Source organism: Haemaphysalis longicornis, unplaced genomic scaffold (genome assembly GCF_048455015.1).
Source record: "Haemaphysalis longicornis isolate Haplotype H1 unplaced genomic scaffold, Haemaphysalis longicornis Haplotype H1 scaffold_1, whole genome shotgun sequence".
Taxonomy (NCBI): domain Eukaryota; kingdom Metazoa; phylum Arthropoda; class Arachnida; order Ixodida; family Ixodidae; genus Haemaphysalis; species Haemaphysalis longicornis.
In genome coordinates, this window is record NW_027526203.1 from 67,893,467 (window position 1) to 67,915,064 (window position 21,598).

The following is a 21,598-nucleotide window of genomic DNA, read 5'->3' on the forward strand; positions in this document are numbered from 1 at the left end:
AGGCCGATCGGCCTGCCTCGCAGCGGGAGAATCCGGGAAACTCGTATTTCGCGCCGCCGGTACGCCTGGCTTTCATGGCTCCGCAGAGGCTTCGTTCACCGTGCGGTTCTCTCCTTTTCGAGTGTCGTCGCGACATCATGGCTATGCGGTGTGCTGCTGTCGGAGCGCACGAATAGTGTCGTGCTTGCGGGACAAGCGCTCGCTTTTCCGTGCCCCTCCCATACCCCCGCACGCGCGCGCTCACACTCTCCTCCTGGCTGGCCGAGCCGGCCGGCGCCGTGTCGGCTGGTCCGCACAGCTCGCGCCGTCAGGCCAGGCCGTCTGGCCGCTCGCGCCGACGGCTGATACGTCACTTCCGCCTGCCCGTAATGGCCGCGTTTTGCCCAGTTTCGCTTTCAAAATCGTCGATTTTTGCGGGGCGCTTGCGGCGTAATTACGCACATTTTAGGCGTCATACTTCGTACATCGCGGTCTTTTTAGTCATACTATGCAGGAACAGTGATTTCGCGCGGTCGAAATTTTGAGTGCAGTTGGCCTTTAACTCATATTTTAAAAGCAGAAAAACTGCGTATAAACGGCAGGACTAGGACAAAAGGGACAGGACGGGCACAAACTTGCAACTAACTTTATTGAAAAAATTAACTTAAATGCATACTATTTTGTACACATGCCCACAAAGCAGCCAGTTTGTTTTTCCCTATTATCAGTGCATCAATTTGTTTAGAAATTCAAACTCATTCCCATACAAAGTAAGTGAAGGCTCACTGACACAATTTTCATGATTCTTGTGAATAAAATAGGCCTCTATCAGCTCGTGGGCGACTTGCTCTCGGCTTCTGCCCAGCACTTCAGTTTCATTCAGCAGCGGCCTGCATGGCTTGTCTTCACATTCAAAACAATGGTGTGGGAGGTGTGAAACTGTTTTGTTTTTCATTGATAGCTGGTGTTCCCTTGAGTGGTCATTGACACAGCAGTTGGTTTGGCCAACATGTACCTTCCTGCATGTGGGTAGTATAGAGTACACAGTTAAATCTCGATATAACAAATCGCGCAGGACCGCCCAAAATTATCCATTATTTTGAAATATCGTTGTAATGAAAAACTTGTGGCTATATGCGTGTGCTCATACCTAGGAGTGATAATGTTGTACCCTGGAAGTATACATGTGGGCAGACAAGCAAACTCTCAAGTCAAAACGTTGCACTCACTTCAAAGCAGCTTTATTTAAAGAAATCAGTTATTTTCTTCGGGCAAGTGCAGCACACGCGACGGATTCTACTCTGCATAATACCCCATCGAGTACATCATCCCAATGAGTGATGAAGGTGTGGACTTTGTTCATTTGCAGTAAAACATGAATTTTTGACACTATCTCATGTTCTTCTGTGTTCTGTGGTGCACACACGTATTCGTTCGCGTCGGGACGATAACTGCTGTTGCTTCTTCTTGGCTGTGTCACTAGTTGGATCTTGCACAAACTTTGCAGCAGGATCACTCACAACAAAGAAATACATGCCCGCACATGTGAATAGCGCGTGAATCAACTGAACCACCAACCAGCCACTGGCTGACATTCGAAGCAACGATAGAGAAAAGGAAGAAAGGCGGCTAGGCTGGCTAGGCTACTGCACATGAAACTACAGTTATGTGGTTTCGCTAGCAATTGGCACTCATTATGGTGATGATGATAGCTGCTCCACTTGGGGGAGAGAGAGAACAACTTTTATTAGGAGCATTGATAGGAAGATCATGTGTGTGGGGGAGCACACACAGAAACGGCGGTTTCTGCTCCATGTGAGAGTTGCGGAGCTGTTACTTTACCCGAATTCGTAATACTGGGGCTCTTCGATTTACAGTCTCGGACTCGCTGCGGATAGTCCGCGGGTAATCGGAGGATTCCCGGTTGCCATAGGGATACATGGGAAAATCGAATGCCGGACTGCTTCTCGGGGAGTCCGCGGTGAGTCCGAGACTGTAAATCGAAGAGCCCCACTGATGTTACTCGACAGTAAAGGAGAAAATAAATTGTGCGCGTTATTCTGTAATATGTGCTATACTGAAATTAGTAGTTCTGAAATTATTTCACCTTGAAAATATGGGCAATCTGGCAGGGATTTTGAAAATGTGTGTAAATGTGAGAAATTTAACAAGGTAGCAAATTGGGCGAGTTGGATAGCATTCATGGTGGTCAGCGCGAACGGAAACAACACACAAAGAAGAGAACAGCACCTGTGTCATCTATTCTCTTTTTTGTGTGTTGTTTCCGTTCGCGCTGACCACCATGAGTGAGAAATTTGTTAATGTGGGGGTTCGTAGTAGCGAGATTTGACTGTACAAACAGGGGCAAACGGTGTAGTATGCTTCTTTTAGCATGCTGTGGCCTTGTTTGATCCGGATCTTAGGGCACAAGCTCACCTACTTTCGAAGGGTAGAAAAGACTGTCGGCACTCCGTGCCTTTTGGCTACATTTTTTATGTTGTTTGCCACTTTGTTACCACGGGGTTTTGTGCTTTGGCGCATCAGTCTCGCAGGTCTCACTGCACTTGATCTTTTGCAATAAAGACTGGGCAACTGCTATCAAGACCTATCAAAAGATGCAGCACTAGCTAGCCCAACAACATGCTGTGTACTAAGTTAATTTACTCGCTGCCGGTGGTCGTGCCTCTATCGCCGTGGTCTTGGAGCCAGGCCTTGCAAATGAGACAGAGGCCGATCTTCATGAAGGCCTGAGAAGTCAAGGTGTGACAGCAGTCAAGCGCATCACCATTAGAAGAGACGATAAGTTAATACTGACTAGAAATATCATCTCGACATTTGATAGTTCCATTCTTCCTGACCACATCAATGCCGGTTTCATCCGGTGCTCTGTCCGCAGCGCTGTTTCAAGTACCAGCGGTTCGGGCATGGTACTAACTCGTGTCGGGGCCAAATAACCTGTGCCAACTGTGCCCAACATGACCATACCACAGATAATTGTAGTTCACAACAACTCCTCTGCATTATCTGTCAGGGCCCACACGCGGCCTACTCCAGGAAATGTGAAAAGTTCCAGCTAGAAAAGAAAATAATAAACATCAAGGTCACAGAAAACATCACCTTCCCGGAGGCGCGAAAGAGGTTTGCCTCTTCCTCTGGGGAGGTACGCCGACGCGGCTCGCCGGGGGCGGAGCGGCCTCTGGTTTCGGCGGGGACCCAGTACTGTGAGTCAGACCTGGCCCCGCACCAGCCCCCCCTCGGGTTGCCTCCGGCGGCCCGTCCCACCGCCGCGCCACTCGCTGAGCCAGCAGCGGCTGTGGTGGCATCCACGTCCGTTGGGGATGCCGCTGCATCCACTGCCTCCTCTTCACCGGCCCAAAGCACACGCAAGGGCACTGAGGAGATGGAGACGGAGGCAGTCGCAGCGACCCCCTCTCCCGCCTCACTGCCTGCCATCTGTGGTGCCCCCTACCCCCTCGGCACTGGCAGGGCAGGCAAAGAACACCCGAACGGGTATCAAGTCCAGGGGGCCCAGTCCGCTGGGCACCTCCTTGCCTTCAGATGACGACATGGACGTCGAGCCCTTCCGGCTTTCTTCGCAGCGAATGGAACGGGCTGCGACGTCCAGGTCAGTAGAGAAGGTCAAAAAACCCCTTCCAAGAGTCCAAGCTTCGAAAGACCTTACATAAATAGTCACACTCCATTAGCTGTGAACACTTAATAATGGGAACAGAAAACATCATCCTAGTGGAACTGCAGAGGCCTCTTTAAAATCTTGACGATGTTTATGAGATGCTGCATGCTAATCAGCCAAGTGTAATGTGTGTACAAGAAACACATTTAAATTCCAATCATACAAATTTCTTAAAAAGCTGTGTGGTATTCCAAAGGGTAAGGCTGGCTCTTTTTAGTCAAAAACAATGATAATGGCCTACGACAACCGCGCGCCACTTTCTGCCATGCGCAGTAACTACAATTCAGAATAAATTCAAAGTAATATGAAACTGGGTTGCAGAAACAAAATGCAGCTTATACATTATTACAGAGAGTTACTCTGAAGGAGGTAAATGTGCTGCTAATTTCTAAAATGACAGCTTGCTGATAAGTTTCGATTTTCAGGCTGCTTCCGGTTGCGTCACTTCTGTCTGCCATGACACCTTTATTGCGCTGATTTACGACAGCACGCAAGAAACGCGCGACGTTTGGAGAGGTGGCCAAATGGGTCTCCGACTCTTGGGACTCCACTTCTACAAAAACAGTTGTAGTCGGGTTCATAAAGGCCGTAGTGATCCGGTCCGTGAGTGGTGACGATGTTGGCGAAGAAGACATCAGTGAGTCGGAGGACGACAGCAATGTGTCGGCGGAACTCCCACTTGAAGTTGCTGAATTGTTTGTTACCAAGTTAGAGGAAGAAGACTTCAATAGTTTTGCCTAAACGACTTTTGTAAGTACATGCCATCTGTGTGTATCAATAAACCATTTTTTAGAAGTTAGTTCTGTCTAGACTTTGGACGGTATATGCACGTGTCTAGCCCTCCTTACTGGGGGGATGCGTTCATAGGCGGCGGCCACCGCAACCACGTACTTTCGCTGCTCTTTCTAACGATCTGATTCACTATGAGTTTACCTAATTAACAAGTGCGTCTTGTACACCGGTGCGTCTTATACACCGGTGCGACTTATATACCTTTTTTTTTTTTTTTCTGAAAAAATTATCATTTTGAAGGGGTGCGACTTATACAAAGGTGCGACTTATAGACCGGAAAATACGGTATGTAGACAACGTTCAAGTGTCCTTTAAATCCTGTAACTTGTCTGTCTGTGAGCGCCAAGTCCAGCTTGGTGTTAACAAGCTAGCCGGCTGGGCAGATACCGTATTTTCGCGATTCTAAGCATCCCCCGATTCTAAGCACCCCCTAACATCGGGGAAAAAATTCAGAAAAGAAGTTTGCCTGCGAATCTAAGCACCCCTTTGTTTTCAAGGGCGCGCGCGTAGCCAATGCCACCAAGCGCGCTTGCTCCAAAGAGGCCACTAGCAAGTAGTTCTGAGTGTGAATAAAATTGGCACGGAAAAAGGTGACTATGGCTGATTTTTGGCGTTCACGTGTGCCAACTTTTATCAGCTGCTCTTTGAACAGACGTAGGGGAGAGATGGCGAGGGAGGCGCAGCAGAGAAATGAAAAGGGGCCGAGCAGACGCCTGACTTGGAGCAGCACCCTCTCAGTTACTTGGAGGGAGCGGCTTTACAAAACGTGACGTCAAGACCTCTCCCCCCCCTAACCATTTGTCGAGGCCGTCTGGACACGTGGTTTTGCGCTTCTGGTTCCCGAAACACACAAGAGATGGCGGCACAGAAGTCGGCGGCACTTGGTGGTGGGTCCGGTCCGGCATGTCCGGCGGCGGGCATATCTGGTTGGTTTGCGGCGCGCAGAGGTCACACGCAGGCGTTACTTTGTTCTGTCGTTGTTCCATATTTGTGATGTGGGTATGACTTCTAAAAGGTCTTCGTACAGCTTGAAGTTCAAGCGAGCTGCAATCGCGTTTGGTGAAGCTAATGGAAACCACAGTGCTGCCACGGAATTCGGCATGGACCGTGCCTGCATCATCAGGTGGAGAAAGCAGCGGGACCAAATTTTTAAAGGCGCCATTACACGGAAGAAGTTTACGGGACCGCGAAAGGGCCGACATCCCCAACTCGAGGAGGAAGTTTGCGAATTTGTTCGCAGCGAACGATGCAGTGGTTTTGCTGTGACTGCCGACGCCATCCAGGCGAAAGCGATGGAGATCGCCGGCAGAATGCAGATTCCCCGCGCAGTCTTCCATGCAAGCCGCAGCTGGGTTGAACGGATGATGCGAAGAAACGGATTTTCGTTGCGACGCCGCACAACGATCTGCCAAAAGCTGCCGGGAGATTTTGACGACAAACTTGTCGCTTTTCAGAAGTATGTATGTCATAGGCCTCCGCCGGGATCACGACTACAGTTTTGACCAGATCGGCAACGCAGATGAGACGCCAGTGTTTTTTGACATGCCGAGTGCCTACACAGTGAATGAGGTAGGGGCCCTAGAAGTGAGAGTGAAGACGACCGGATACGAGAAACAGCGCATCACAGCATAGGTCGGCAAAACAGAAAGAACTCACTCAAACTCAATCACATTTTTTTTTATTTACGCTGTACTCAAACTCAGACTCAAAAAGTTCGTCGTTTCACAAAATCACTCGTACTCACTCATCAAATACTCATTTGTAATACAGTAAAATCTCGATGATACGAATCTCGCGGGACCGCGAAAAATATTCGTATCATCCGAAATTCGTATGAACCAACACAGACCAAAAAATTGAGCGCTGAAAAAAGTTTTCGTTTATTTCTTTTCTTACTTTCGCGTGAACAAATCCGTGATTTTTTCTGCTTTTTAAAACCCCCACGTCACAAAGCAGTCCTTTCTGGAGAGCGTAACGCTTCGCCTAGGGTCTATTCGTTTCACCTGCACCGCGTGAACCAGTTCAGGCGGTGCCGCACTTCGCCGTTCGTTTCAGCGGTGCAGCTCGCGGCACCTGAACCGCGCCGTTCGATTCACCGGTGGTGCCGACGGGTGCAGGACGGGTTCACGGCTTTGCCTGCACTCCCTGCCGAGGAGGTGCAGAAGCAGACGAAAAAAGTGCAGGGCTGGTTCCGCCGATGGCGGAACCCACTTTGCACCGCTGTGAACTGGTTCAAGAGGTGCAGGCTGAATCGAGTAGACCTCATAACCTCATAACAATCAATCAATCATTGATTGATTGAGGGGTTTAACGCGCCGACGCAACGCAGGCGATGAGGCGCGCCGTAGTGGAGGGCTCCGGATTAATTTTGACCACCTGGGGATCTTTATCGTGCGCCGAAATCTCGTACACACGGGCGTTTTTGCTTTTCGCCTCCATCAGAAAAGCGGCCGCCGCGGCCGGGAATCGAACCCGCAACCTCGTGCTCAGCAGCGCAACGCCTTAGCCATTGAGCCACCGCGGCGGGTACAATCAATCAATCAATCAACTTATTAGACGACTAAATATTGTATGCCAACATTCAGAGACTACTTGGTCCTGAACAATGGCTCAGTTAAGCGCTGTTCTGAGTGGCACCCATCACCTAAGCTCCTGTTCACGTGTTTCGTAACTGTTTGGTTGGCTCTTTTTTGTATGTCGGGGGTCGGCAACCCGTTCCCTTGTCACTTCCTATCTATCTGAAGGCAGCTGTGGCAATTTTAACCTCAAATGTGGTTAGACAGGGAAAAATGACGATCGTTTCCAGTTGGCATTGCCTCGATCTTCACACTTAGCCAGATGACGTGTTCACGTCGTTTCTTTGCAGTGGTCAAATAAAAGCCAGTCCCCCTGCCACCTCGCCGTGATTTGCCATCCGGCCCTTGCCATGTCTACTTCTGCTTCATGCTACTCTGCCCTCCACCTCGAAAGGTTGCAGACGCCTGATATAAATGGAACGGCTTTGAGTCGCTGGTTGGCCCACTTTTATGTCATGACCATGCACGGATTCGTTTGTACACGGATTATTAACAGAGTTTAAAATAACATAGAAGCTGCAGCCTCCGGCACAAGGCAAGTGCCGCTATGGCTTAGCTCTGGTTGCGCCAACATGCATAATGCAGGCCTGCAGTGTGACGAAACACATGCTAACTAACATGCTAATGCTAACTGAAGGTTTCTGTGCTTGTCATGAGTAAAAAGGAAGGGTTAGCGGCAGCGCCGGCGGTGCTATGAAAGGCGTTTGGTGCACTTTAAGTGACGCGAGACCAGATATCCTACCGTGGCAAAGCTGATATGCGCTAGTGAAAACTAGAAAAGAATGTAGGAGTCACCGCTGCAATCGGCTTAAACAACCAGGCTAAGTCGTTTCGTCGTGACAACATGCACGCAGTGTGTAAACAAAAGAAGAAGCATCCTTTAGAACAAGTGTGCTGAGGCAGATTGGTGTGCACTACTAACTAGGCTTGCCAGCATCCTTCCATTACGGTCTGAAAAAGTCACCCTTGACAATGTTCTCGGAACAAAATTTTTCCGTCGCAGAATGGCAATAAAGCGCAGCCTGGTCTCCGTGTCGCACTCACTGTGTGGAAAGCAGTGCATTGTGAAAGGCTGCACACAGGGACGGTCTTTGTGAAGTTGCGGCCAGTGACACTCGCTTGGCGATTCATCCTACACCTTGTGGTCTGTGTCACAGCTGGTACATCTGAATAGAGCGCAACTTTTCCCCCTGTGACTTCCTCATTTTCTAACTGTGCACTTCGCTGAGCGCCATGGCAGCCTACGGCATAAACCGAAACTGCGCTGTGCTAAAGGTCAGTCGTGAGTGCGACAGTAGCGTCACCTGTTGAAGTTCAGCCCAACTGCTCCCTGAAACGGTCCATGCAGAAGATTTCTTAATTTTCCCATCAACTAATTTCAGCAAACGTGTTGCTTGTGTTGAAAAATGAGCTGCATTCTAACATGTTTCTTCTTTTTTTCATATGCTCAATAGATAAAACTGGCACTTGTAGTGAAACTTAAAACTGTGATTTTCTCAGTTTCACTTTTTTTGCATATGTGCCTAGCCTTACAGATTGTTCCCCGCACGGGGGGGCACCTTGAGAAATCTTGGTGACAGTGTCGGCAACACCGCAGACCCCGAGCCCCCATACTCACGCTGTAACCGACCATGGCAATGAGTTTTAAGGTGAAGGGTAGAAACCTCAAACGGTGGCCGTTGAAGTCAGGGTCAAGCTCCGGCGGATGGGCTCCCTGTCTGTTAACCAGGCAGGGAGCTCCAGGACCTCTTTGACCATCAGGGTAAAGTCAAAGAAGAAAGTACCCTCATCCCCTGCTTTATACTATGGCGCATGGTATTATCTAAACTCCTTCTTCCAAATGATCGGGCCCCGAAAAGGGCCCGCACCGAAGCAATCTTTAAACCCCTACCGATCCTCGTCTTCAATAACCCTGACAACTTTCCTCGCTTCCTAGTCATGCAGACAGTTGACAAAGCCACCCCAATAACTTCGAAATCTGTGTTCCTGATCGCCAAGTTCATTGAAGGTATAGTTGGAAAAAACTATGACGCAAAGAAACTTGCATCTGGTGACATGCTTATTGAAATCCGAACTAAAGAACAATCTGCTAACCCTCTAAAAAAAAAAAAGCATAGGTGACTTACAGATCACTGTAACACCTCACCGAACCCTCAACAGCTGCCAAGGTGTGCTCTCGGAAACTGAACTCATACATGAAACTGAGGCAGATATTCTTGAAGGTTTGCGTGAGTAAGGAGTGACTGGTGTTAGACGCATCACAATGAGGCGCGATGGAAATAAGATCAAAACCAAACATATCATCTTGACTTTTGATCGTAGTACGCTCCCCGAATCTGTCAAAGTCGGGTTTTCTCCACTGTCAGATAAGGGCGCACATCCCAAATCCACGACGTTGCTTCAAATGTCAAAGGTATGGGCACAGTAGCAACAACTGTCGAGGGCAAAACACATGTGCTAAATGCTCGAAGCACGACCACCAGACAGATGAGTGTAATGCGACGCAATTTCACTGTGTTAACTGTGAAGGATCCCACCCTGCGTACTCCCGTTCTTGCGAAAAATTCAAAAATGAGAAAGAAATCATAGACCTCAAAGTCGCCCACAACCTGTCTTACCCAGAAGCTCGAAAAAGACATTCTACGCTTCCCTCAGGAAGTTACGCTGACGCTGCTTACCGGGGGGTGGGACGGCATCAGGTTTCTGTGGCGACCCAGTGCAGCAACGCTGACCTTGTCCCACCCCCGCCCCCCACTGGGCTGGCTTCTGCTGCCAAAAATGTTGTACCACAGCCTGTGTATTCCACTGCGACTGCGGTGGCAACGCACACTGTAGGTGGAGACGGCTTGCCTTCCGCTCCTGCTGCGCTGTCGCCCTTGGGCACCGTAGGCAGCGAGGTGGGGAGCCTTGCATCCACTTCTACACGCACAACGCCGCTACAGCCGCCATTGGCCCGCGCGGCAAACACGAGTGCAACTCCCAAAGGTCCACGGCAAAAGGAGGAAGATCCTGCATTTACTCCTTTGCCGTCGGATGAAGAGATGGACGTAACACCCACGCAAGCTCGGTCAGCTGTTCAGCCAAACGAGCAGCATGGCCACATCGGCCACGCGAAAAAAACCACCTCCGCGCATAACTGGCCCTAATGCAGGCTCAGTAACATAGATAACACCACTCGTCTGCAACACGCAGATACACGCTGCACTCTCTCTTTAAACACTTACGGTAGTACAATGCATTACACCATGGTTTCTCAAAGTGGGTTCCGCGGATCCTAGGGGTTCCGCAGGCCCCTCCTTGGGGTTCCGCGAGCCACTGATAAATTTTCCCTTGCTGCGCACTCGCGAAGTAACTTAGATGGTGAACCCGAGGTGCGACCAATCTAAGGAACCTCCATTACTCATGCCCGAGTGTCAGTAAGCTAATCTCGGTGCATAACACAAAAGCGCAAACTTTGCAATAAATCCCGCCAGCAGCTTGTATCCAGCCAGACTGCGAAAACGGGCCGCGGGGTTAAACTATTGCACTTGAATCTCGGCCTTATATTACCCCCTTGCTCATTTCTCCTGTTTGGAGATAGGTGCCGCTAGTGTATGCGCTCGCAGAAAGTCTATATTCACATGCAATAAATTCAAAAGCAAGCAAGCTTGCTTGCTTTTGCATTTATTGCCCGAATGAATGGATTGAATGAATGAATGAATTGTTGAGCGTGAATGGAATGAAAAATGGCAAGGGGGGGGGGGGGGGGGGGGTGGTTCCTTGGAACTTTACGGAGCGTAGCAGGGTTCCCTGGGACCAGCATGCCTGAGAACCCCTGCATTACACAATGGAACTGCAGGGGCTTAATGAAAAACTTGGATGACATATACGAAATCTTCATAAAAACCAATCAACCATCTTATGTCTACAGGAAACGCACTTACAATCGAAACAAACAAACTTTCTGAAGCGCTACTGTGTGTTTAGGAAAGATAGGAACGACTGTTCTCACTCCTCGGGTGGTGTAGCTATAGTTATACAACATTCTATTCCCTGTCAATTTGTCCCTTTGACCACAACCCTCGAAGTGGTTGCTGTACGTGTATTAATCGCCGACAGGTTAATAACGATAGCTTCAATATATATTTCCCCTGACTTTTGCCTTTGCAGTCCAGAATTTGAATCCTTAATTAACCAGCTACCGGATCCATTCCTACTGGTGGGCGACTTTAATGCCCGCAGCAAAGTGTGGGGATCTGCACGCAAAGATGGCCGGGGCCGTTTAATTGAAAGATTCTTACTCTCATCTGGTGCGTGTAGATTTAATAAAAAGAAACCAGCATACTACAGCACAACACACAACACCTACTCACACATCGACTTAGCAATAGGTTCGTCTATCCTCTTCCCTTTGTTCGAGTGGAATGTGGACTCCAACCCTTATGGAAGTGACCACTTCCCTGTCACTCTTATTAAGTGTCTAGATACACTCCCTGACAGTTCTATTTACCATAAAAGGTTTAAAGAAACCCGTGCAGACTGGGTGGCTTTTAAGCAAAGATCACAGCTGTCCTACACATTCATAAAACACTTGCATATCGATGAAGCTTGTAGAATTGTCACCGCCCACCTTATAGAGGCTGCCAAGAGTTCAATCCCTCAAACCTCCGGTACTCCTCAAAATCTCGGAAGGCCCTGGTGGAATGGGGAGTGTCGAAACATACGCAAAGCTCAAAACAAGGCCTGGGGAAACCTCCGAAGGTACCCAAGGGACCAGAATCTAATTGCTTTCAAGCGTGCCAAGGCAGTTGGAAGGCGTATTCGCCACGAAGCCAAAACCAACAGCTGGAGAGCTTTTGTGGGTTCTATTAACTCTTACACTGACACAAGCAAGGTGTAGAACCGAATAAGAAAGTTCAAAGGGCACAAAACAACCTTACCCCTTGTTAGCACCACTGGTAACACATTAAGACCAGGCAAACACACTAGCCAAACACTTTGAACTTATATCAAGCTCTTCACATTACACAGACAGATTTATCAGGTACAAAACATCTGCTGAACGTAAATCCATTAGGGACATCAAGAAATCGTCACAAGACTCTTACAACTGTCCATTTTCCGTCCACGAGCTTAAGGTTGCCTTGGCAACTTGTAAGACTTCAGCACCAGGTGCAGACCAAATCACATACACAATGATTCAACACCTCCACGCAGACACCCTCGAAACACTCCTTTATTTGTTTAACAAGATATGGAGTGAAGGACATCTTCCACGGGCTTGGAAAGAGGCAATTGTGGTACCATTGCTTAAACAAGGGAAAAATTCCTCTTCTCCTTCTAGCTATCGGCCAATAGCACTTACCAGTTGTTTAAAGGGACACTGAAGTAAATTTGTCAAGCTCCCGCTTTTGCTTGCACTGCGTAGACTGGCTCAAATTAGCACACTTTTCATCGTTTATCCGGTTGACAAATCGGTAATTATTTTACAAAGCGCGAAAGAAGAAAAACTACCATGCGCGGTTTGCGGCGGCCGCACCAACTAAGGCTGTGACGTTGAGAGGAGGGGCGCCGTGATTGGACGATGCCCAAGGTTAGCAATCACAGAGGTTTCGGTTTCGGTTCTGTAAAACATAACCAATGGCTTTGTTGGATGGGCATTCTCAATATCTCAGTAATCATCGTACCGCGCTTCTGCCATGTTGTCGGCTGTAAAATGCACAAGATAAGCCTCCCAGGACGGCTTGTAGTCGTAGCATTCACTAGCCGAGACCTACGCAGTGCATGAACGCCCTCCGCGTACCCGCAGACGCCCAATTGTCATGCGCTTTTCCCCCATATTTGGAGCTTGCCTCCCTCATGCCTGTATCGTAAAAAGCGTGTTCGCACCAGGCCAAGGGTCTGTTCATTCTGGCCTGTGCCCACTGCCTGCAAGCAGTCGGTGCTTATGGCAACAGCACGCCAACGAGAACTCGCTAGCGCGCCAGTGCCAGCCTGCGCGCGTTTTGTGAACTAGTTCGTGTAGCCATGAACGTTGCGGCCCCAAAAAAGGTGAACTCAATATAGAAAACATCGGCGGAAAACAAAAAAGTTAACTTACAAAAAAAAAAAAAGCACGTACCCGCGGGGATTCGAACTCGTGACTCGCAAAACATTTGCCGTGAATTCCTAGCGCCTCAGACCGCTAGGCCACAGAGCGGGACGCCAATGGCTTGCTAATATAGGGTATATATTGTACAACCGGTTTACACGTTTATTTAGTTTTGGCATTTCAAGCCGCTTAGGTGACTATTTGTTGTACTGCGATCGTGCAGTAAGCGTCGCCCGAGTTTCCACAGTAGCTCACGTCTAGCAATTGCATTTTGTAGACGGAAAAGCGTTCGCAGATGCATAGTCGTGCTGCTGACCGCTGTGCTTGTTCGCCCAGCGCAAATACGTGCTTCCCGCGCCCTAGTTTTACGCTGTACAGTAAAAATATCAATTGATTTTATTTGCTTAGTACCTATATTGACTTCGCTGACTCTTCTCCCGCCTTCAAGAGGCCTTATATTTTCCTACTGGCGTACCAGTCAGCGAAGCGTCGCATGTGCAGCGCTTGTGTGAAGCGACCTTGACTTGGAGCTACATACAGTGTACAAAGAAACCAAGTAAAGAAAGGCACATTCTTCCATTCACAAACGTGTCCTGGCTTCGTTTCAACTAAGCGAACGAATTGCGACCAAGCAATTTTTTTTAACCTCCTTGATTGCGACGACCCGCCGACGGCCGGCGGACGAAACGCTGGGCCGACTGGCTCTGTCGGCCGGGGAGCCGTGCAGTAGCGCAGCCGTGGCGCAGCCAATTGCCAGTTCATCCCCTCCTGACGTCACACGAAAACGCCACAGAAAATGGGCGAGCGTAAAGAGAGGAGGACAGCGTTTTTGAATTAGTTTTTCTACTAAATAAAATCGCGTAAACGCGCCTAGAGTGGTCGAAACATGGCCTGGGGACTCCGGACTACAATTTGCGCTAGTAATCCCGCAATGTTTACATATCACTTCAGTGTCCCTTTAAGTAAACTGTTCGAGAAGATGGTCAATAGAAGGCTCATGTACTTTTTAGAATACCACGGTATTCTAGATAGCTGGCAGGCAGGTTTCCGCTCGGGAAGATTACAACCGACCAGCTTGTGGCCTTGGAATCATATGTTAAAGATGCTTTTGTCCACAGGCAGCACTGTATGTCTATTTTCTTTGACTTGGAGAAGGCTACGATACTGCATGGCACCATGGCATCCTGCGTGACCTCAAAGCTTACGGTGTATCTGGAAATATGCTCTACACTATAAAAAGCTACCTGTCTGAGCGAACTTGTCGCGTAAGGGTCGGAGCATCACTTTCTAGAATACACACTCAAGAAAACGGGGTCCCACAGGGTGGAGTACTGAGTTGTACACTTTTCATTGTCAAAATGAACTCACCCCAAAAGGCACTGCCACCCACAATTTATACTCAGTCTACGTTGATGATATTCAAATCAGCTATAAGTCTTGTAATCCATCAATCTGCGAGCAGCAGTTACAACCTAGTGCTACTAAACTTGAAAAGTGGGCCGATGAAAATGGTTTTAAGATTAATCCTGAAAAGAGCACATGTGTACTGTTTTCTTGGCAGCGTGGAGTCCAGCCTGACCCTGAAGTCCGTAATAATAATGTAGTGATTCCCGTCAAAAATGAACACAAGTTTCTGGGTATTCTGCTGGACAAAAGGCTCACATTTATCTCCCACATTAAACTACGTACTCAAAATTAAGTGCACTAAAACCATGAACATTGTTAAAACACTATCCAACCAATCATATGTTGCAGATAAGAAATGCTTGCTCCGTCTTTTCAATAGTTTAGTGAGATCGCGCATAGACTACGGCAGTGTAGTGTATGGTTCTGCTTCGAAAACAGCTTTAAAAATGCTCGACCCAGTGTTGCATTTAGGGCTCCGCCTTGCGTCTGGGGCTTTCCAGACAAGCCCTATAGAAAGCCTGTATGTTGAAACCGACCAGTGGTGCTTAGCGCACCAACGCACATACATGGCACTTTTGCTACGTGAGAGCAACGTCAATGAGGAACCACCCGTTCAATACTATTGTTCAAAACACATCTGACAGGTTGTTTTTGAGCCGTCCTTCACTCCCTCGGCCTGTTTCTCTCCGAGTGCGAGCAGAGGCAGAGGACCTTGGTGTCACCCTGACCGACACCTACAAAACAAACATCACTGAGTTTATTGCACCTTGGAATCTGCTCCCTGTCATCTGTGACGTGTCTTTCAAGGAAATTGACAAAAGACACTCACCAAAGGAACTCATTCTGCAACACTTTCTACACTTACAATACAAGTACCCATACATTTCTTTTTATATGGATGCCTCAAAGTCTTCCACTGCAGTGGCATGTGCGCCACATGGTCCCCACTTTTCCAGCACAGGAACGCTAAACAGGAACACAAGCATATTTACGGCAGAGGCACATGCTATTTTAATAACTGTGGAACACATAACACAAACAAAAACACAACAATCCATTATAGTCACAGACTCCTTAATTAAGCGTTGTAACAGCATTACGCTCTGGCAAAAAAAGTAGAAATGTGATATTGAACAAGGTCATCAAAGAAATCATGTCAGCATATGCTTTAAAACAGACAATAATAGTGTGCTGGGTGCCTGGACACTGTGGAATTCCTGGCAATGAGCTTGCTGACCAGAGCGCCGCCGCAGCAGCACTGCGTTGTGAAATCGATGTTCCTCAGCTGTCCTATCTTGACATAAAACCGCTCATTCGTAAGGCACTACGAAAACGCTGGCAGCAACACTGGGACACACGAACAGAAAACAAACTCCACACTATAAAACCCCATATTGGCAGCTACTACACAGAAAAACATCACAGAACAACATAAGTGTGCATGAGTAGACTACGTATAGGTCATACATATGTCACTCATTCCCATCTTTTAAATGGAGCCCCACCGCCACAATGCAACAGTTGTGGACGTCGTCTGTCAGTAATGCATGCTTTCATTGAATGTCCGCACTTCCACAGTGCGAGAAGAAGCATTTCCGGGAACTGTACACTCACATGATTCCACTTCACCCATCATTGTTTTTAGGCGATAAACCCTTCATTTCAAGTAAACGTCTCTTTGCTTACGTTGGAGACATTGGATTCTTAAAAGGCATCTCATACCACATGTTAGCAAAGCCCCTCAGTGGGGGTAGCTTTGATTGAACATTCATTCTTTACTCTAACGTCATAAGCATCTGGCTCACTCCAGAGTTTGTTTTTTAAATAAGGGGCTCTATACACCCCGCAGTAGTCTATCACAATTCTATTTCACTTAAAATTTTACACCAGAAACGACATAACCATTGTGTTGGCGCTCTTTGGCCTTTGTTGCCCTTGCGCCAGAAAACAAACATCATCATCATCATCTTACAGATTGTTGTGCAGGGTTGTTTTTGTTTTCAAAGGATTTCCATAAATGCTGTACTGTTGAATTTAGGACGAAGTTAACTGCATGCTGATGCTGTTTTATTGGCTCAATATTGCTCAAATAAATGTTATAAGTAATGATATGACCTCATTATGTTTTCTGAACACTGTACTTGGCATAATTAGGCTAATTTTATGCAATCAACTATCTTCACAAGAATATAAATAGCATCAGCATGTATGGCAGGTTTTAAGCCACAAATTCATACCATTTATGTAGAAAATTTTTGACTTCAAAGCCTGGTAATGGCCCGTAAAAAAATATCTGATTAGGCTTCAGTATTTTCTTTATAACTCAAAAAAATAATGAAAACTAATTACATATTTCAAATAGGGTAGGCAAAACACATATGCACAGTTATTTTCATTAATAAAGTTCATTTTTGTCCAGTGTCTCTCCTTAAGCTTTGCACATGAATTAAAAAAAAAAATCACTTTGAAAATCTTGCTCTCTAGTGAACCTTCAGCAAACTTGAATGGGGAATGCACCAGCTCCATTGCAGGACTCTCACTCGCTGACCAAGTAATGCTGCCGCATCCTTCAAACATGTCTTCTGCAGCTCCGATGTGCATTATTTTACGTACATTGAAATCGGCCTTGCACCGCCGTCATAGGATGGGGATTGACCTCCAAATGTATTTTAAGGAAAGTCAAACATGACCAAACCTCGATTCTGCTGCGCACAATTTAAAATGCCATAACCATGTTGGTAACAGAAACTTGAGGCTCCCCTTGTTGCTGGCAAGATAGGTGGAGTTTCCCTTGCACAGTGCTAACTTGGTACAGTTAAACCTAGATGTAACGAACCTCTATGGAACGAATTGCTGGATTTAACGAAGTTTTTGAATTCCCCATTGCCATCCCCATTGCAGCCCATGAGTTTGCGGCCTCTCATGTAACGAAGGCGTTTCTACGGTTAACCTTGATGTAACGAATTTGCTATGCTGCTGAATTGTGGTTTTTTGCACTTTTTCTGAAGAATCCGCCGGAGAAGTGCTCTAATGCAGCCAATTTCACCTCCAAAGCAAACTACCGAGTGTTTCCACGCGTGTGAGTGCGGTGTCGGTTGGGTGCTTGGCATTCCTGTCGGCGTGTAGTCCAGCATCTCCATTCCTGTGATTTCTATCTGTGGTGTCGGTTCATCGGTGATGAGTTTTGCTGCCAGAAAACGAAAAGTTTTGCCTTTTCAAGACAGGCTGGCAAGTTTAAATGCTCTCCATGCCGGCAAGGCAGAAGAACGTCGCCACCTGGCACAGTATCCCAGCTAGCACCCGCTCACCGATTTTGCGTGCGGGAAAGAACATTAGGTCCATCAAATTCACAAAAAGGCCCCGTTTCAGAATAAGTTTGTTCCCTGAAACGCATTCGGAATCAAATAAGTGCCAGAAAGCAAAAGTGATACCTGAATTACGTCTGTGAATACGGGGGTAAGCGACTCTTCTTCTTTGGAGCGCCGCGCAGTGACTGAGCTCGTGGGAAAGCAACTGGGGCAAAGCACGCACTTTTTCAGTGTGAAATGAATTCTTTAAGGGAGAGTTCACCGTCACCGATGTACAGCATTTTGATTTCGTTTCTGCTTGATTTACGCGAGTCTTAACTCCAAACTCGCATGTAACGAAAACCTGTATGTAACGAGAAATTGCGAATTTTCGTCAGCTTCGTTATACCCAGGTTTAAAGGAGCCATGAAGACAAAATACAAGTCAGGTTTATTAGAAAGATTGCATAGTCCCGATAACAATGATACCAATATCATCGCAATCTTCGAACAAATAACAGAGATAATAAAGAAAACGTGTGAAGCAGTCGCGACCCCCTATCCAATTTTCCGCAACTTTTCTACGACGTCACGGAACCTTGTTTGTGCGATTGGCGGCCGCCTAACTGACCTGTCGCGACGATAGATGACTGGACGTCTGTAATGGGGCCTCTAGTTCCATTTGACCGCATAACTTGAATGCTGACGTGCAGTTAACGCACGGAAAGCTATGTTTTATTGTTGGCCCGTATGACGTCATTCTTGCTCATAACACGTCACTGTGGCACAAAATTTGATAGTTTTTAAATACTTCTTGCTTTTTGTTCGTTAAAAAAACATCTTCTGGGGCTGAGTGAGATACTGAATCCTAGTTATTTCAAATTACACGAAGTTGTATTTTCTCTTCATGGCTCCTTTAACTGTATTACTGTTTTGAGGCCACCCTCGGCTGCACCATGCAGGGAAAGGGGATGACGAGAGGTGGGAGTGCGGTTTAAGTATTCCCTGATGGTCGCCTGTTGGGTGCAGTAGACAAAGCGTAAACGACACATGGAAAAGGAAAAAAATGGTGGCACATTCACTAAGCAGAAGGGGTGAGGGGTAGTGAACCGGTGGTGCATAGGAGCTTGCCTTACGTAGTATGCACACACACACACACACATACGCACGCACGCACGCATGCATGCATGTGCAAGAGAGAGAGAGAGAAAATGACACAGCTGACTGTGTATGGAGCCTTTTTTCAAGCAACCGGCACATGGAACTTCAGAAACCAAGCAGCAGCATAAAAGAGGAGTGGCAAAAGAACACAAGGAGCTGCAGATTGGCTCACTTTTGACAAGTCAGCCTGGAAATGGCACACAGGGCGGCAAAGAAATGTCACTAACAGACGAAGTTTTAGTTTGCTTGGAGACTCTGTCTGAGTTGATCGTGTTCCACGGCCCCTTCAGTGGAGTTTCATACTAATGTATACTAGAGGGAAATCTGTCGCTGAAGTCGTGGGCCACTGTGGGCGGTGCCATTGCCGCTACCGACCTTCCTCGCCTACTTGGCTTAGCTAGCCATATGGCTTCTTTCTTTTTTTGTCTCCAAGCCAAAAGTAACAAAAAAGGGTAACATTTTTTTTTGTTCATCATGCATGAAGCTTCTACATAATCACTGACAAACTAATCTTTTTGGAGGTTCAATTTTACTATAACAAAACAAATTTGATGAACCTTCTGTAGTAATATTGTTCCTTTTTTGCAGCCAGAGCCAACTTTTCAGCCTGTTCATGCGCCATGCCAAGGACAAGTGGAACGTGCCTGCCCAGTACATGACGGAACGCTCGCCGAAGCGCAGCTTCCCTAGACAGTGGTGCCATATTTCCCTCTAGTATATATTAGTATGAAACTCTATGGTCAGGGGCACCACCATAGCAGCCAGCCTCTCCTACTTGGCTTGGCTAGCCACAATTGATTGATTGATTGATTGATTGACTGGACGCGCCAACACAGTGCAGGCGATGAGGCGCGCCGTAGTGGAGGGCTCCGGATTAATTTTGACCACCTGGGGATCTTTATTGTGTGCCGAAATCTCGTACACACGGGCGTTTTTGCTTTTCGCCTCCATCAGAAAAGCGGCCGCCGCGGCCGGGAATCGAACCCCTGACCTTGTGCTCAGCAGCGCAACGCCTTAGCCACTGAGCCACCGCGGCGGGCGGCTTGGCTAGCCACAAGGAATCTGTTCACTTTTGAAGGCAAAATCAGCAAAAGAAAGGGCAATGTTTTTTTTCCCATGTTCATCGTACATGAAGCTTCTGGATAGTTCGTGACAAATAAATACTTTGTCAGTTGTGTTGATAAAACAACTTTAATTAACCCTTCACAATAGTAGCTACAAGGCTAGTAGCTAGGTCGGGGTACCCCCGAGATAGAGTAGCTCGGAAAGGCGTGTGATTTTCTTGACAGGAGGGTCTGTGTTTGTGTCTGCTGACAACAAACACCACGTGAGAGTGCACGGAACGTGTGGTGGTGGATTGGTGGGGGTGTCCCAGCTGGGAGGGGGCCTTGAAGAGGCTGCTGTGCCCCTCTGCAGTTCCCGGCGAGGAGCGAGGGCCTGGAGAAAGAGGTGTCCTTCATGCAGGAGCTGGTGCACAAGGTGCGCTCCCTGCGGGCCGACTACGGCCTCACCAAGGCCAAGGTGCACCGTGAGTGTCCCCGTTTTCACTATATGCGACGCTCAATCAAGGGACAGGAGCACTTGGTGCAGCTTCATCCCATTGCACATTGTACCGTGAGGCCACTCATAGTTCTAGTTTTTCTCACCCAGCTCAACAATATAAAAAACTTACCAAAAATGTTGGGCAATTCAGCTGGAGATTTCTGCAAAGGAAAAGTGCCATTCAAGAGTAAACAGTGCGAGTGCTTGTGCTCGAAAACACCTTGAAAGTAGCGCTCCATATGGGGATGATAGGTATGAGTTGAATTTTGTTTGAAATGAGCCAGTGGCTTTCGCCACCACATTGGTCCATTTTTAATTTTAAATGTCTAATGTAAACAGTTTCTAACTTTTACCATTTGGCTGTATAATAATTGTATTCTGCATTTGTGGAAGAATGGTAGGTGGTGACGGCTTTTGATGTTTCGTTGAACAGACCATTCAAAGTGCATGTCAAGCATCTTTCTCTGAATGTATGGCTGAAGGTCTGTATGATTTAACGGCGACAGGCTGCCTCTGTAGGCCTGATGTTGCGCTGTTTTGTTGGATCGTCAAGGCAGGGAAGGCGATTCCAGGTGAGATTGTTCACAAGGGTTTTAAGAAATGCTGCGCTACAAACAGTGCTGATGGAGCTGGAGATATTGTGTGACAGTGACGACCGCAACTAAAGCAATAGCTCTAGTGAAACCATTGAAAATGACCGACTGTGGCTTAGGCTGTGCAGAATATGTATTCAATATGCAAAATATGGGTAAGTTTGTTTGCGTCAACAAATGCGCCACGTTGCTTTAGTAGCTTTGGCTCAGCCTTTTCCCGTATAAAATGTGCGGGCTATACACGAGGATATTTTTTTATTCGTGTACTAAACGGGGTGGTGCGGGTTATACACACGAAAATACGGCAGCTATCATAGCTACAGGTCGCGAACGTCTTCATTTGAAATGATTTACGTTTAAGTAAAAATTTATGGTGCCTATATTTACAACATTGGAGGCCTAAAACGTTGTTTTGCATGTCGTTTTTAGGCGCCTAGAACATACCTTTTTAGTACCTAAAAATCCGGCCTCCAGTGATTAGCCAGCAACACATCTCCCTTC

General features: G+C 47.3%; 1 protein-coding gene across 1 annotated transcript in view; it reads left to right on the forward strand.

Annotated features, from left to right (window-relative positions):
- Positions 1 to 21,598, forward strand: part of LOC144177168 (valine--tRNA ligase-like) — a 93,273-nt gene that overhangs the window by 69,993 nt on the left and 1,682 nt on the right. The window contains exon 22 of the mRNA XM_077705252.1: positions 20,379 to 20,490. Coding sequence (XP_077561378.1) covers positions 20,379 to 20,490 — 112 coding nt within the window. The remainder of the gene's footprint in view (positions 1 to 20,378; positions 20,491 to 21,598) is intronic.